General features: G+C 39.6%; 1 protein-coding gene across 27 annotated transcripts in view; it reads left to right on the forward strand.

Moving 5' to 3' along the window:
* Bmpr1b (bone morphogenetic protein receptor type 1B) overlaps positions 1–13,650 on the forward strand; it is a 420,914-nt gene extending 407,264 nt beyond the window's left edge. For 25 of the 27 annotated variants that reach the window (XM_063247301.1, XM_063247296.1, XM_063247304.1 and 22 more), the window contains 3 exons: positions 4,340–4,515; positions 8,305–8,447; positions 9,923–13,650. In XM_063247301.1, the coding sequence (XP_063103371.1) occupies positions 4,340–4,515; positions 8,305–8,447; positions 9,923–10,048 (445 nt within the window). In that variant the 3' untranslated portion in view covers positions 10,049–13,650. The remainder of the gene's footprint in view (positions 1–4,339; positions 4,516–8,304; positions 8,448–9,922) is intronic. The other 2 variants (XM_063247302.1, XM_003472095.3) reach the window with 1 other exon arrangement.
* The last annotated feature ends 1,909 nt before the right edge of the window (positions 13,651–15,559 follow it).

The raw sequence follows: 15,559 nt of genomic DNA on the forward strand, positions 1-15,559 counted from the left end.
TCATCTCTGGCACATCAGTCTTACATTTCTCACATGTGCTGTACATTTTCCTTATAATGATGACTTTCCCCCAAAACTACCACTAGCTGAGGGCTTCTTTATTGGGACTTATGGCGCATAAAATTTCAACTGACATTGACACCTCTAGGTCTTATTCTCAATTGTTGTGTTTCTGAACTTCTCATGATCTTAGGCCAGCAGGGAGGACTCATCTTCTTGCTAGTGGAAAGCCCCATTTCCCCATCCTCACCTTATTGTGGAGTTTTTACTTAAGAAACTAGATATTTTTATTTTATCTTGTAGTTCAGCTGTCCCTTATTTCTATGAAGAAAATATCTATGAAAGTATGATTCTAATACAAAGCTTTTTCCTGGAGACAATTTCTGTGACATCAAATTATTTTTATTTTCTTCCACATCTACCCAAATCTGCATCTCACTGGTATTATGTTTCCAGGAACAAAGGCCCTGTTGGGTCTAAAGGAATATTAATTATATAACGGGGTAAAGTCCCCCACTTCTGTGCTTCTCTAAACCCACCTCTACAGTTGGGACTGCTCTGTGTAGAGAGCAGTGACCCTGCTTCATGGGAAAGCAGAAGGAGCCATCTCCCCTGAATTAATGCAACACTCACATTTCTGACAGGATACTCTTAGCTTTCCTTCATCAAAACTCATCCTTTCTGTGAACTTACCCAGCTTATAGATGACTTTGGATCATTGGAACCTCATGCTTACATCCTAGCTGTTAATACTTAAAATGTACATTTTTAAATTTCATGATCCTGTTGGGTTCTTTTTATACACATGCACAGACATTCACCCCACAACATGCATTCATGATCTGTATTTGTGATACACAGAGAAGTATTTCTAAAAGACACCTGTGTAATCATTTAATATTAACAAATGTTGATAAGTTTTCCTTTTTCCCGGTTTTTTAAAAGAAAGAAAATGTTGAAAATAGCAAATTCTATTCCTGTTTTATTCCCTTTAACCCCTTTAGAAATAACCATATCTTGTTTCCAGTTTCCATGTATGATTTATGATCTGACCTGTGGAGTTCCTGGAGGCTTGGGGCTCTTTTTCCACATCTGCACCCTTTCTTCAGGGCACATCTTCCCTTGCTAGCCTTGGTTCTCAGCTGCCACACTGCCCCGTAGCAAGGGGAACCAGAGGAGACTGAAGATACTTGGCCTTTTCTGTTTCCTTCTTTTGCTCTGACCCCTTCTTTCTGTTATACTTTATCCTCTTCTTAAACATGTGATACCAACGTTCACTAAACGTTCTCTTTTCCTTCATGATTGATACCCTAGAGTTAAATCAGGTTCTTTTCCACTTGGGTCTTGAGTGTGAGCACAGACACTTTTTCTGTATTACAGTATTTGAGGACATGTAGAATGGTGTGATGGAAACCTCATGAAGACATGTAGCTGAGTCACCCTCATGTGCAGAAATACCCAGGAGGAAGGGGCAGGGCTGTGGGTCTCAGAGGGACTGATACACTCCAGCGTCAGACATGAATTACTTACACTTTTAGTGCACTTGCTATTTAAATGTAGTGCAAAAGGCATTTGCCATTAGGTTCATACTACTCTTAACAAAAATAATTTGCTCGATAAAATTCTGTTTGTTTTCCAAGGTACTGATAATGTCTCATTTTATAGCTTTCCTACAAAAGATTTTTTACATTTCTCTATGAATTGTCCACTGGAAAGATTACTGTAAATAATGGGCTTTTTCTTTTTTATTTTCCTGCCGTCTGTAAGACACACCTTGAGTGGAGATGGATTAGGCTGTCCTCTTTAGGAATGTACCACATGATTATCACAGACACTTGGTGTTCTAAGGGAGTGACTAGGAAGACAATTAATGTATTTATTCAAATACTAATAAGGAAAATGTATATTCAGATTGCAGATACTCCTAGGGAGGATTTTTTTTGAATACCACTAGGAAAAAAATCTTGGGTGTTGAGAAAGAGGAGGAGGAATTGCAGTGTCGAGCCATGTGGTTGTGGAAAAAAAGCTGGTTTTCTACATTTGATGGCACTTCAGAATCTGTGATTATAGAGAAACTTCTCTTAATGTTAATCCTTTGGCAGTGGTTAGAGCTAAGAGTTTAGAGATGTCCTCTTTGGTAAGCTTATCCCATGTGTGTTGTTTTTCTTTTAAGACAAAAGATGTTAATATGTAAGTTGCTTTTTCTAAGCCAAGACCTCAGTATTCAGGTTTAATTGTAATACTGGCACTGTGTGATAAGCGGGTTTTGCGTTGCACATTGGATGCTCATTTTGAAAAGGCTTACTAACACTAACTGATGTATAGTGTAGCATCCACAGACCTTGATTGTGTCATAAGGTAGTGATCATTTTCCAGTTTTCCATGGATTTTCCATGTCATGTATCCTGTTATCACTCCCTGAATTCTTCCTCCCCGCAAAGACAGATTTAGAAGGAAAAAGTAGGAATGGAATTGCCAGGACCTTCCTCACTGATGTCCAGAGTGTAGCTTTTGTCTTTTTAAATGTACTCTTAGTTTCTTTTCCCTGTACATGTTCTGGAATGTAATTCAGGCCCTTAAATATCCTCTTCTCATTTGCAAATCCCTAGATTTCTTTTACTTCCTGGAGCCCAGGATTCCTTACCTGGAGTCACCAGTGTCTTCCTTTAATGATTGCAAATTATCACACACTCATTCATTAGATAGCTGCTGTGTGCTGAGTGGAATGAGCAGAAAGAGTAGAAAGAGAAATTACAGGTTACAGTGGAGCTTTGCATGTCTCTTCAGTATGACGTTCGCCTAGTTGATCATTAAGCTCCTCCCCAGAGCACTGTCCTCCTTTACCATCTATGACACTTAAGTCTACTGGTCTGTTCTGGACGTTAATGTTTTACCCTCTCTCCCTGGCTTAGGGAAGCACCCAGGGCTCTTAAGTCCTGTCTTTGCAGGTATGAGGGGTCCCTGCTATTTAGTTGGGCTTTTTAAAATATTTTGTTTTACACATCGATTTTATTTTAGAGAAGTACTCTTAGAAAACCACAGAACACTAGTGAGTACATCACTAATTTGAGAGAGGGCTTTTACTGGAGATGAATTCTAGAAGATCTAAAACTGAAGCTTTATCTTTCTCAGTGACTGTAAACCTTGAGATATGCAGAGGGTCATCTGCCACATCGTAAGTTTTCCCATGACACTACATGTTTTATGTTTTAGTAGAGAACGAGGAAGTAAGATCAAACCCAGCTTTTTTCTTTTTCAAAATCCACTAGTGTTTTGGAAAATTTCATATTGATTATCTATGATAGGTGTAATACATGTGATGTTTAATACATGGATCTACTGCTTCTGTTGAAGAGAAATAACATGTTAATATATGAGAGGCCACAGTGTATGATGGAAAAAAATACATTCTTGGGAATTATGAGGTACAAAGGTGTAGCCATTTTCCATAACCTTTAGCTTAATAATGAGGTTTTGTATTTTCCTGTTTTATGCTTTCATATCTAACCCACCTGGGGGATCTTGCATTTCCTCTTAGTCCCTTTGCTTTCTGATGTCTGCAGTGCTTATTAAGCTTCTAACCCGTGCCCAGTGCTGCGTGGATGGTGGTTTAACGCATCTCACTGAACTGTCTGCTGAATGGTTCTGTAGTTTCAAACCTGCACTCAGGACTCCCGGCCCGGCTCCCTGTTCTGAGGCAGTGGCTCTGCGTGCTGTCTGCAGTCCTCTGTCCTCTGTCCTCTGTCCTCATCTTCTCCCAGTATCAGGGCAAGTAGTGAAGTAAGCTAAAGATGCTGCATTCCATTGTTTTCTGCCGTTTTAAAAAACTAAATGCTATTTGGTTTTCAATGAAACATTACTGCTAATAGCATTTTTATATGTGCTTTTTAAAATAAAATATTTTGGAGTCTGTGTTAATTCTTTTTCTTTTTTCTACTTGTTTCTAGATATAAAAGCCTTATAACATCTGGATTTAAAAATTCTGTTTTGGGACAGGGCATAGCAGTGGTAGAACTCTTGCCTACCCTATGTGAGATCCTCTATTCACGTCCCAGAACTCAAAACAAACCCACCTTCTGTGTCTTAAAATGGATGACAGAGCATAAATTTGATCTAGTAATATAATGAAATTGTACACGTTACAACTTCATTCTGATTTAGTCTCATCTGCGCTAGGTTTTTACCTGTGACCATTGAATTGTAGTTTGAGAAAATGTCTTTGTTCCCTGAAAGGATTTTGTTTCCCACTTTCCTCCAATGCCTGTTTAAAGAATCATCCCAAGCCATCATTTATTTGTCCTCTTGTATACTGATAATGCTTTGCTCGCTGTTTCCTTAGTGATACGAATGAAGTTGACATACCGCCCAACACGCGGGTCGGCACGAAGCGCTACATGCCTCCAGAGGTGCTGGATGAGAGCTTGAACAGAAATCACTTTCAGTCCTACATCATGGCTGACATGTATAGCTTTGGACTCATCCTTTGGGAAGTTGCGAGGAGATGTGTTTCTGGAGGTAACAAACCATGACATCTTTGAAAAGAGATTATGGGATGTTCTACAAATTCTTTCTTTCTGGTCATAGATCAAATATATTGTCTGCAGAATTAGAGTTTCTTTTATTTTTCTCTTTATTTCTGCTGATACAGTTGTACCCTTCCAGGAAATGATATTTTAAAAATGATAGTAATCTTTAACTACTTCCTTTCCTCTACCTGTTGCTCAAGAACGACTTCCAGACACACACTTGGCATCTGTGCCATTTGAAAATCACCCTCTGCTGGTGCGTATCTTCACATTTCCTCCTTCTACAATTGCTCCCTAAGTCAACCCATTTCCTACCCTTCTGACTGCTTCTTACCTACCTGCTGGCCCGTCCTCAGCCCCCGTACCCATCCTTTTGACATTTCCTCTGTGGAGATGACCATAGACATAAATGTGGGTGCACATTCTTGTTCCTTATGTTCTCTACTCCACTACTCTCTGCAGAACTTCCTTATAAAGCACTTAAAGCATCACTTTTTATTGGGAAATTAAGGCATCAGAATATTTTTATTGCTCATGAAATTTTTCTATAAGCATAAAACTCCCCTAATATGACAAAGTATAATCAATAAGAAGAAATCCGTAAATATTCCAAAATATTTTGCCTGGACTGTTTTGATAGTACAGCCTTCATCTGTCTTGTAGAAGAATCTGTCTTGTAGAAGATTCCACCTTTTAGGCATGAAGCTGAATGTTAGGCTCCTCTGTTTTGAGCACAGAATACACTCTTCATATTTATTATTATTATTATGATGATGATGCTCATAGCTATGCTCATTAAAAAACTTGATGCTGTTGTCATTCCTCCTAATGGCCAGTTTAAACTTTGCAAGGAATGAGTTTCCTGCATGTGAAAGCATAGGATGCATGTAACATGTACTGGGAATTATTCTTGTACTGCTTTTTGCTGCCTGTAACATCTTGGACAAGTTGCTATACTGTCCTTTGTTTCAATATTTTCTTAAGAATGAGCTGTATAATTTGTGTTTAGTACACAATTATGGAGCTTTGATGAATTAAACTGCCTAGCACATAATTTATACTCAGTGCATGTTAGAAATTATTGTTACTAATTTTCATTTGGGTTGGTGGAGCCATAACACATGCAGGTTAATATTTAAACATGGAGAAGAAGCAGTCAATCAGTAGTGTTTATAGTCATAGATCGTAGATGTGGAAGGATCATCGTCAATGATGCAATGCCTTCTATTTACCTTGGGAATTCTGAGCCCCTTCTAAACAATTTGAAACAAAACATGTTCCTTTTGAAGCAAGAGAACTCTTTTGTCCAAAGGAAAGTTAATGCTGGAAATTTTCTCTAACTAGATAATGAAGTTCCCTCCATCATAAGTATAAAGAAGAAAAGGAGTAAGGAAAATATTAATTGACTTAATGTGCATGCATTGATTTTACACTTTGTGACGAGGAAAGTAGTCTGTATCTGAATAATCTTCTTATTCTTATTAAGATAGGTTATCTTAATAAGATAGGTAGAGAAAGGTAGAGGTTATTTTTCTAACAGTGTTTTCTGAACATTTAAAGCAAATAAGTGTGCAAACAAGAAACCCACACTGGAAAACTTGGAAGCCAAATCGAGGAGAAATGACCCTCAGCTCTAGCATCAGTGAGGTTCACATCCACAGTAGGGTCTCACATGACTAGGATTCCCTTTAAATATAGGGGTGGGAGAGGTATCCCTACCTGAAGTCAAAGTTCCTGTTCTGTCTCTTGAACACACTATCTAACCCCTTCGAACAAAATTTCCTCATTTTGGATACTAATGCTGCTCATAAAAGTGTGTGTAAGAATTCAGTAAGATAAGTTATGGGTGTAGCATACCATACTCCATGCTTGGTGTAGTAGGCTCGCAATTTTTTTTTTTTTTGCCAGAGAGGTGATGCATAAAAATTTCTACTCTTTAACACTAACCTTTATGAAGGTATTGGAGTGGAGGGGTGTTGTCTATTTAGTTCAGGCATTTTTGAATGTAGGAGGCACAACCAGATGTAGGCCTTTCAGACTTCAGAAGGAAAAAAGAGAGGTTTCAAACACAGAATTAAATGACAGCCTACTTGGAAATTTGCTAACTTGTTTCTATGATGTCTTAGTTACTTTTCTCATTGCTGAAACAAAATATCTGACACCCAAAGTTAAAGGAAGAAAGGTCAGTTTAGCTCTCAGTTTGTAAAGGTTTTGTTCTGTAGTCAGCTGGCTCCAAGACAGGGCAGCACGGCAGAGGAGGAGTGGGTCACAGGAAGCAGGCAGGTGACAGCATATTAGCTCTGTTTCTGTGCCATGTGTTTTATGCAGGCTGCCCACCCTAGGGTGGACACGACACTCACACCCTTCATCCCAGCCCTGCACACTTCCAGATTCAGCCACCTCTGAAAATCCCCACCTGTGACGCACGAGGGACATCTGGACACAAGCCATAACACATGATAAAGAGAAATGAGTGCTGTCATTCAAAGCCACATTTTGATTAATTCCTAATTTTATATGGTTAGTTGTGCTTGTGTCTGTTGTAGTTTATGTCATGCCTCACTATCCATCCATCAATCCATTAATGGCACCAACATTAGCTTCTGAGGAGTATATGAAATGAATTAAATAGATGTGATCCACGCTCTCAAGGTGTTCCACCTTTTAAGAGTTGAAAAGGAAAGAGCTGAAACGAAGTCAGGGCGCTCATGTCAGGCCCTGTGCTTTTATTATTTCAGTGCTAGTAGTGGAACCCAGTGGAAATTAAATGAACTTAGACAATATATGCTTTGGGGTCTGCGGTTGCCATAGGGACTACAAGTGATGAACAGATCATCAGCTGGAATGTTCTAAGAAAACTTTTGAGCCTTCTGTTCCTTTGTGACTTTACATGGGTTTGAGTCTACAAGAAAGGGTATAACAGACCCCAGGTTTTGCCAGAGTAGCCCCCTAGTGAATTTGCCAATGTGATATGTAATCTGCCAACTTGATAGTCTCATCATTTTCTGGTGAAAAGCAAGAACATTTCTGTAATAGTTGAAGGTGGGAGCTGAGGGTGCTCTAGAAAGTGACTTAGAGCTGTGTCATCTTATCTATGGAAGACAGAGTTATTGGTAGGAGTTCCTCAGGAGAACAGGTCACCTACCTATGTGAAGTGAAGAAGGAAAAATAAAAATTAACTATGATAACAGAAGCAATGAAATATTTATAATACAAAAAATTAAGATGAAAATAAAAATCAGATAATCTTCAAACCTGAGAAAATCATGGTTAATATTTAGGGGTCTATGTAATTTTCCAAAATCATTCTTACGATATTATAAAAAATGTAAACTGACATTTTGTTCAAGTAGTATCTACTTCTAGACTTGACATGATATTTGTGGTCTCATACTACAGTAATAGAACAGTCATGCATTATGCAGTATGGATTCTGAATCATCTCCCAAATCTGAGATTTAATATAAATTGTTATAAATTTTACAAAATTAGAAATAAATGAGATGCTTGCTTTAGCTTTTAGAGATGCTTGCTTAGCTTTTAGAAATTAGAGAAAAGGCTTGGAGACCTATGATAATACTTTTCATTAACTTTCCTATTCTTTCTGTCTAGGTTAGATTAAGCACCATTGGGTAAATGGTTTCAAGATTTACTTTGTTGACCTGAGCTTGTCTTTAATATTGATAGTGACAGTGATATTTAATATTGACAGTAGTTTTTGAGTTGGAATTTTTTTCTCACTTCACAAAATATAATAATACCAGTAACATATTTTCAGGAATCGTGGAAGAATACCAGCTTCCCTACCATGACCTGGTGCCCAGCGACCCTTCCTATGAGGACATGAGGGAGATTGTGTGCATCAAGAAATTGCGCCCCTCATTTCCCAACCGGTGGAGCAGCGATGAGGTAGGACTTCAGGTAACAGTGTGGCTACCGCTGCTTCCAAACTGACTTTTCCTCTTTTGCCAGAATTTAAAATATTCAGTATTAAAAGTTTTCTTTGTTTTGATGGTGGTGCAATACTTCGCCTCACTGCAGTACTTTGTATGGAGCTATGTGCAGTGCGTCAAAACATCTTTTCCTTTTTGTCAATTTTATTTTGCCTCTTGCAAAATATATTGCTGAGTCAGCACTGAACCTGCACGACTGATGGCACTGTTCCCTTTGTCGAGGTGTCTTGGTGTTTGCATAAAAGCTGTTATTTCTTCCTCTGTGTGTTTTCAAATCATCATTTTTCCTCCATAACAATCCCAGATACAGTTTACTGCCCTTTTAAGTAGAGAAAAGATAGGCATCTGAGTTTTCTATGTAATTCAGCGATACAAGTCAGCCCTAACTGAGCTACCTGACTGCGCTGCAGATTTTTGTTAATAAGGACAGTGAGATGTGCTATAACCGAAACTGTGTTCAGGGTGGCTCTGAGGGTTTGGCAGTGAAGCCTGTATATGTCAGAAGGGAGCTGCCAGGAAGGACAAAGTAAGTGGGTGGCCGTGCCCTTCCTGCTTTGACTTTGGTTCCTGGGTCTCTCCACCGTCCACTGTACCTCATGCTTGCCCGAGGCCTGGAGTCTTCCATGAGGCTGGAACATTCAAGGGGAGTTTCAAGCTTTTCCCGAAAAAGGGAAAAAAACCACTCTTGTCAAGCATGCACCAAGCCCAGTGCACACAAGCAGGCAGAACACAATTCACAACTTAGAAGCTAATTACTTAGTGTGAAATTCATCTCAAATACTTTGGGTTCATCAGTGTTTGTGTCACATTACTGAAATGGTAAGCAATATACATGTTTTCTAAGGAGCTGTGCAGGAATCATTACAGGAATTACAGTATTTTGAAGGCTATCAGTATTACCTGGAATTTCTTCAGTGAGGATTTTTAATGAAGTAAAATTGGGCTTTTCAACAAGACCAGTAATTGCTAGACCACAGGAGAAGGTTTCAACAATGCCCTTGCAGGTTATTAATCTTGTTAAGCAGTACAGTATGATTTTAATATCGTAGTAGGCAGTGGGATTTAGAAATAACTGTGTTTGTTTGAATGTACAGAATTAGATAAAATATTTAAACTTACCAAGTGTTAGAAAGAATCTGAGAGCACTGAACAGGATACAGAGTCCCTTAATATTTTCATGTTTGTTTAATAGTGTTTTCAAAGCTATTCCTCTACAATCAGCAAAACTACCAGATTCGTACTGTCGAGAAGACATGAAAATTTGATTCATCATTTTGCATGAAAAAGAATTTTTATGGAGTTGCATTTTATATGGTCTTAAGGGGTACCTTTAGAAAATATATTTAGATTTTATGATCTTAAAACTAACAGCCAGATATCAGTACCAACCTTGCAGTACCATGCATTTCTCTGACGTGGTTCCAATGTATCTTTCCTCTCCAGTGTCTCAGGCAAATGGGAAAGCTCATGACTGAGTGCTGGGCTCACAATCCCGCATCCAGATTGACGGCCCTGCGTGTGAAGAAAACGCTTGCCAAAATGTCAGAGTCCCAGGACATTAAGCTCTGATGGAGAGGGCAGGACACACTTCCAGTGAATGCTGACGGGTGCTGCGCTGCGTATGGCAGAGCGCACACTGGGTGTTAAAGCATCTTCAGTACCAGCCTTGAACACCATCCTCTTCCTCTTCTGCAGGCTCAGACCTCACCTGTGTCTTGGAGAGCAGTTGGTGGAGCCAGGAGCCAGGAGCTCCTGTTAGCAGGTTCCCCAGGTCTGTTGGAGGAGGGAGACATTGGGTGACTTGTTCAAGATATGCATGTTGCTTTCTAGGAAAGCCCTGGATTTTGGGATTGCCATTTTTTAAAAAAAGATACGTTAATTTTGCCAAAATAAAGATTGTAGATACTTCAAGGTTTATAACTATTATAGTTTAAAAAATTAAAACAAAATTTCTTCCCAGTAACTGTTGGAAGGTAAATTAAGATACATTTTTCCATTGGTAAAATACCATTGTACTTGGCAAACACAAGAGGGTCTGTGCAGTCGAACAGAGACTGGAGCCCATCTCTAGCACAACCACCCAGCCTCCTCACACCGCTTGTCCAGCCTTGCCTCTGGGGCCACCTTGCAATGCGAGTGCACCAGGGACCACACTTTGGAGTTTCTGAGATGGGCTTTGCAGCTTCAAACAGTGCTCAGTGCGGGTCCTGGAACTCTCCTGCAGTGCGCGTGGGTGTCCTTCAGAGCCACTTTGGTGTCTCTGGTCATGGTGGGCAGTTCATTCATGGTAAAATCCCTTTGTTTCCGTGACACAAGCAAAGCCTATTTTTTTTTTTTTTTTGTGCAGAGAGTGGACTTGCATGTTTTTAATCTCTCAAGTCAGAAGATCAATATTTTTAAAAATTGCCATAAGTTGTATTAAAGACTTAGTGCTTTAGAATAGCATTCATCTGTTCTTACTGTGTACAAACAACGTGTCAGTGAGGTAGGGGAGGAGATGGAGAGCATGGATGGCCTGTTTTTTCCATTTGCAAAGGAGCTAATCTCAGAAGCACAAGAAAAGGATGCACACCTTATTGTATAGATAAGGATGGTTCGTTATTGTCTCTTTTTTTTTGTATCTGAGTTGAAGGATAGAGGGAAGCACTTGTCAGGTTACTTCACTGAATTTTAATTTCAAAATGGACAAAAATAACCTGCATATAGAACAACAAAAGAGAGTAGTGGAGGCCACGAAATATTGCGGCTGCTGTGATTTATTATTCTATAAAAGTTAGAGATGGACTGGGGACAACTGAAGTGATTATTTACACTTTAGGAATGGCAACTCATCTGATTCTCCCGATGTGCTATTCACTATTTATTGTTTTCCCTTCTACGTAGCACTATACAGAACATCCCTTCACAGGGTTTTGACTTTTGAGTACCATGAGTAAAATCACTGACAGGCCAGTTTTCCTTAGCAGTAGGTATATAATGAAGCTTAAAGCTATCCTCACTCCTTTTGATTTTATCCATTTTATTTTCTTACTATTGTTGTTCTTTACTTGTTAGAAATTCCTTAGTGCTTGCTAAGGAATTTGGAAGCACTTCCCCACTGGCCTTTGAAAAAGCTATTTCCTTCCAGAATACTCCAGGGGGCAGTGTTTCCTAACACCCAGTGACTGCAGGATGGAGCAGTTTTGAGAAATTGACAGCTGAGTGGAAAATGAAAAAGCCTTCCTCTCCTTTCGGAAGTCAGCTTGCAGCTGGTGACTTGCTCATCTAGAAGACCTTGTGGAGCCAGGAGTGTGAGCGCATCATGCTCACAGTTTGGAAAACACAAGAAACACATTGACTTCCCAGGGCTTTGTAGCCACACTTTGTTTTTTACTAAAAAAGAATTTGGAATTGGAAAGGAATTATTTTTCAGAGTGAGAGCAACTTGGTATGGATATACTTGTAGTCAGAACACTGCTCTGATTGATGTTCAAATAGCCTCAGTAGCAATGTAAAGGTTTCTCTGTTGGATTGTATACTGTGTGATAGTTTAGGTGGAATATATATGCTTAGAAATAAGTCTGAGAATTATCTGAGATTTTTTTGAGAAATTTCAGTGCCTCTAATCAGATCATCTAAAAACAAGTAAGTGAACATTTATTCCAGTTAAATGGTTAAATGGGCACATTATGGTATTTTTCACATTTTCTGTGATTTGAGATTGGGCTTATCTTCTAGATATAATGTTGTTTACTTTCTGGTTAGTTCTTGAACATGAGAAACTTCAAATCAGACCATTTTATAGGAAAGTGATCACTATTAGATTTTTAGGGTTTCTGTAAAAAAAAAGGAAATTTAAAAGTAAACAAATTTCTTCAGTATTATTTATTTGGTTGTTTTCATGAAAATTGGTAGCTTACCTTTTAATCTCTAACTTGATTTAGTCACTGTAAAAATTTTAAAATTATTCCCAAGATACCTAAAAAGACCCATTTAGGTAGTATGTCTTTGAATGAGACAAGAATTTATTTTGACTAGATTTTCTGTGTGTCTTACCAAAATCTTATGTAACACTAAAGTGCTCTTAAAGACTACCTACTCATTTCGTAACAACTTTTATGATTCTTAAGTGTCTAGCAGCTCAGTAGTCAATTTTATTATTGTTTTATCTTTTGTTAAATAAGTGGGAACCTGGAAATGAGTAAAGTAGTTGATTGCATCTTTTCAAACAATTTCCAAAACTTTCTTCTAACTCCTCTCCCCTAAAGGTATCCTATGTTGTGTTGTTAGGTAAACTTTGTATGCTAAGATGTCCGGGTATATAGCTTATGTATGTGTGTATATATTATATAAATATAGATGTATATATAAATATTGATTATGTTCAGTCTGGAGTCTGGCACAACTCCATTATGTGGGTTAGAGAGTAAAATATTATGGCTGATAAAGTACTAAATGAAACATAATATTTATTTATGAAAGTGTGTAGATTGTTGGATAAGAAGTGCAGTGTTGTAAACACTGTGTATGAGGAGACAGGCCTTGGCGCTGCTTGGAAGTCAGGAGTGACTGTTTTGTGTTCTTCTTTTTCTTTTTGTTTTAATTCCTCAAACAGGAAGCATCTTAGAGAACATGCTGAGATTTTATTTACAGGGAGTTCTCCGACACATTTTAATTGGTGTGTAGTCAAGTATAACAAGTGCTCACTAATGACTGGATCTCATGTTCCAGAGCCGTGCATATTCATTAGGGCTTTGATGTTAGTCTGTTCTGGCTCCTCTTTGTTTGTTGGTGGAGACGCAGAGAAGGACAGTTTTTTAAACTTGAACATGTTCAGTAGTTTCACCTCCCCAGAAAGAAAACTCAGTCCTGCACTAGTGAAAATGACAGGAACAACATCAAAAGTGATTTAATTTAACAATTACAATCTCTCTTGTAAAACAGAACAAACAAAGAAAATGCTATATATTTGGAGAAAAGCTGGCAATATATAGGGAATTTGTTGTTTGTCTCAAAAGAAGAGTCATTTTTGTTCTTTTGGGGAACCAGTGCCTTACAGAATTTGTATATACTGTAATTATTCAGGACAAGGGAACAAACAACTGTATTGTATTTGTTACAAATTGTATATGGCTTTGTTTTAATGTTCCCCTAAATAAAATGGTTTCATTCTCCCCATAGAGAAAACATGACTGTCAGCTTGTTTGTGCCAGTTCTTTTTGTCTTTGAAAACCTCACATTGTAACAGGTGGGAGGCAGCAGTGGAACAACAGATGCAGGTAAGTGTGTGTGTGTGTGTGTGTGTGTGTGTGTGTGTGTGTCTTTTATGGCAGGAGGACAGAAGAAATGGTTTGCCCACTTCTGTTTTCTGTGAAGTTAGGAGGCATGGCCATCTGATACGAGGAAAGACAGGCCAGTCAGTAGTTTCAGAGATGTGCAAAAGGCTTAAGACTGTATTGCAAAAAATTACAACTCACTAGGCAAATCAGCCGGCTGCTGTGGGCCGGTTCTGTGGGCCAGTCGAAAGCTGGCCACTATGTGGCCCATAGCCCGGAGCCCAGGTCCAGACTGCAGCCAGCCCATGTGTGATCCAGGCTGGTTCTGTGCCCCTGGGGACATTCTGAGCTCTCCAGAGACTGTCGCTTCCCTTTGAAGATGAGACTGTTAATATCTAACACACAGAGTCGTTCTGAAGATGAAATAATCCTGGCACCGGGCTTGTGGTCAGCACCCAGCTATTACTGTTAGCAACTCTTACAAATTTATAGCACCCTTTTCTATAAGGCTTGTGATTTTACTGGCAATCCAAATATAGGCACAATGACTGGACTGACTTAAGGTTGGGATTTCTCAGTAATAGATGGCAGTACATTGTGGAAAATAGGAATTATTAATGTAGAAGAGCTATGTGGTACAGGTAAGGAGCAGGGCAGGCATTGAGGCAAGGAGGCAACTAACAGGCTGGAAGGCGTGAAATCAAAGGCTGGGTCCTCGAGAGTTCCGGCGGTGTCTTGGTTGCTGAAAGAGGTGCTGAGTCAGAATCTTGATTTGGGACAGTGAGGCTGAGGGCCGGCTGAGATGTGATCAAGGGAGTGTGTGCGTCTAAATGAGTGGACAAGATCATTGATGAAAGTGGGAGCCAAAGGCCAGGCTTTGGACTGTGTTGTCTCTGGATGTGGCATGCCCGGAATGATGACAGGCTTTGGGGAGACTAGATTGGTTCTGCAGGGGGCCCCAGGAGAACAGGGAGGCAGGGAATGGAGACAGGGATGCGGCTCAGTGTTGTGGTGCACTGCGAGTGGGGTTTGTGTGGAGGAATGAGGATTTCGGAGCCACCAAAGCATGAAAAATGTTCCTCCCTTTCCCAGCTGCGAGGTACCTGGGGTCTGTAAGGAAGAGGCTTCCGTGTTGCCTCAGAAATATCCCAAGACACAGAAAATTGTGTGCAAAGGTGAGGGGAAGGAAGGTGTTAGGGCTGGTTTTGCAAGGACTGTGAACTCTAGAGCGCAGGTAGATGGTTTCCTGAGGACCCACTGGAGATTTGGGAGCCCTGTTTGAGTGTGGGAAGCACAGAAGGGTTCATACTGTGGATACACCTGAGGGGCTGAAGCACTTGTGTGTGATTTTCCACGTGAGCCCAGAGAATGCATTTTACTGTTGGGTTCAGATGGAGCTAGATCAGATCTCCTCATTTTCTTTCTCAGTTTCACAGAAGTATAATGTGTCTAAACTCTAATCTTCTTACCTGTAAACTGGGATAAAAATACCCATCCCTACCCTGAATTTCATGTAGAATTGTCGAGATTAGCTATGTGAAGTGTGGGGACTGCACCCGGGGACGTGGTTCTTTCTTTCTGGAATTGGCTGCGTGGATATAAACAAGTGACATTAAAGACGTGCTGGTGGAACACCTCTGTCATACTTCTCTGTGTTGTGGTTCAAGCCAAACTCTTCCTCCAGGACTCGAGGGTAGACAGATAGTAAATCCAAGCTGTTGGCTGCTCAGTAAGGAGCAGGCTTGGTTGTCCCATCTGTCACACTGGCCACATCCAGATGCCCCAATTTTGGAAACTATTTCTGCTAAGCAGATGGTAAGGTCAG

Source organism: Cavia porcellus, unplaced genomic scaffold (assembly GCF_034190915.1).
Source record: "Cavia porcellus strain 051 isolate PalLab524CR breed Dunkin Hartley unplaced genomic scaffold, mCavPor4.1 scaffold_4, whole genome shotgun sequence".
Taxonomy (NCBI): Eukaryota; Metazoa; Chordata; class Mammalia; order Rodentia; family Caviidae; genus Cavia; species Cavia porcellus.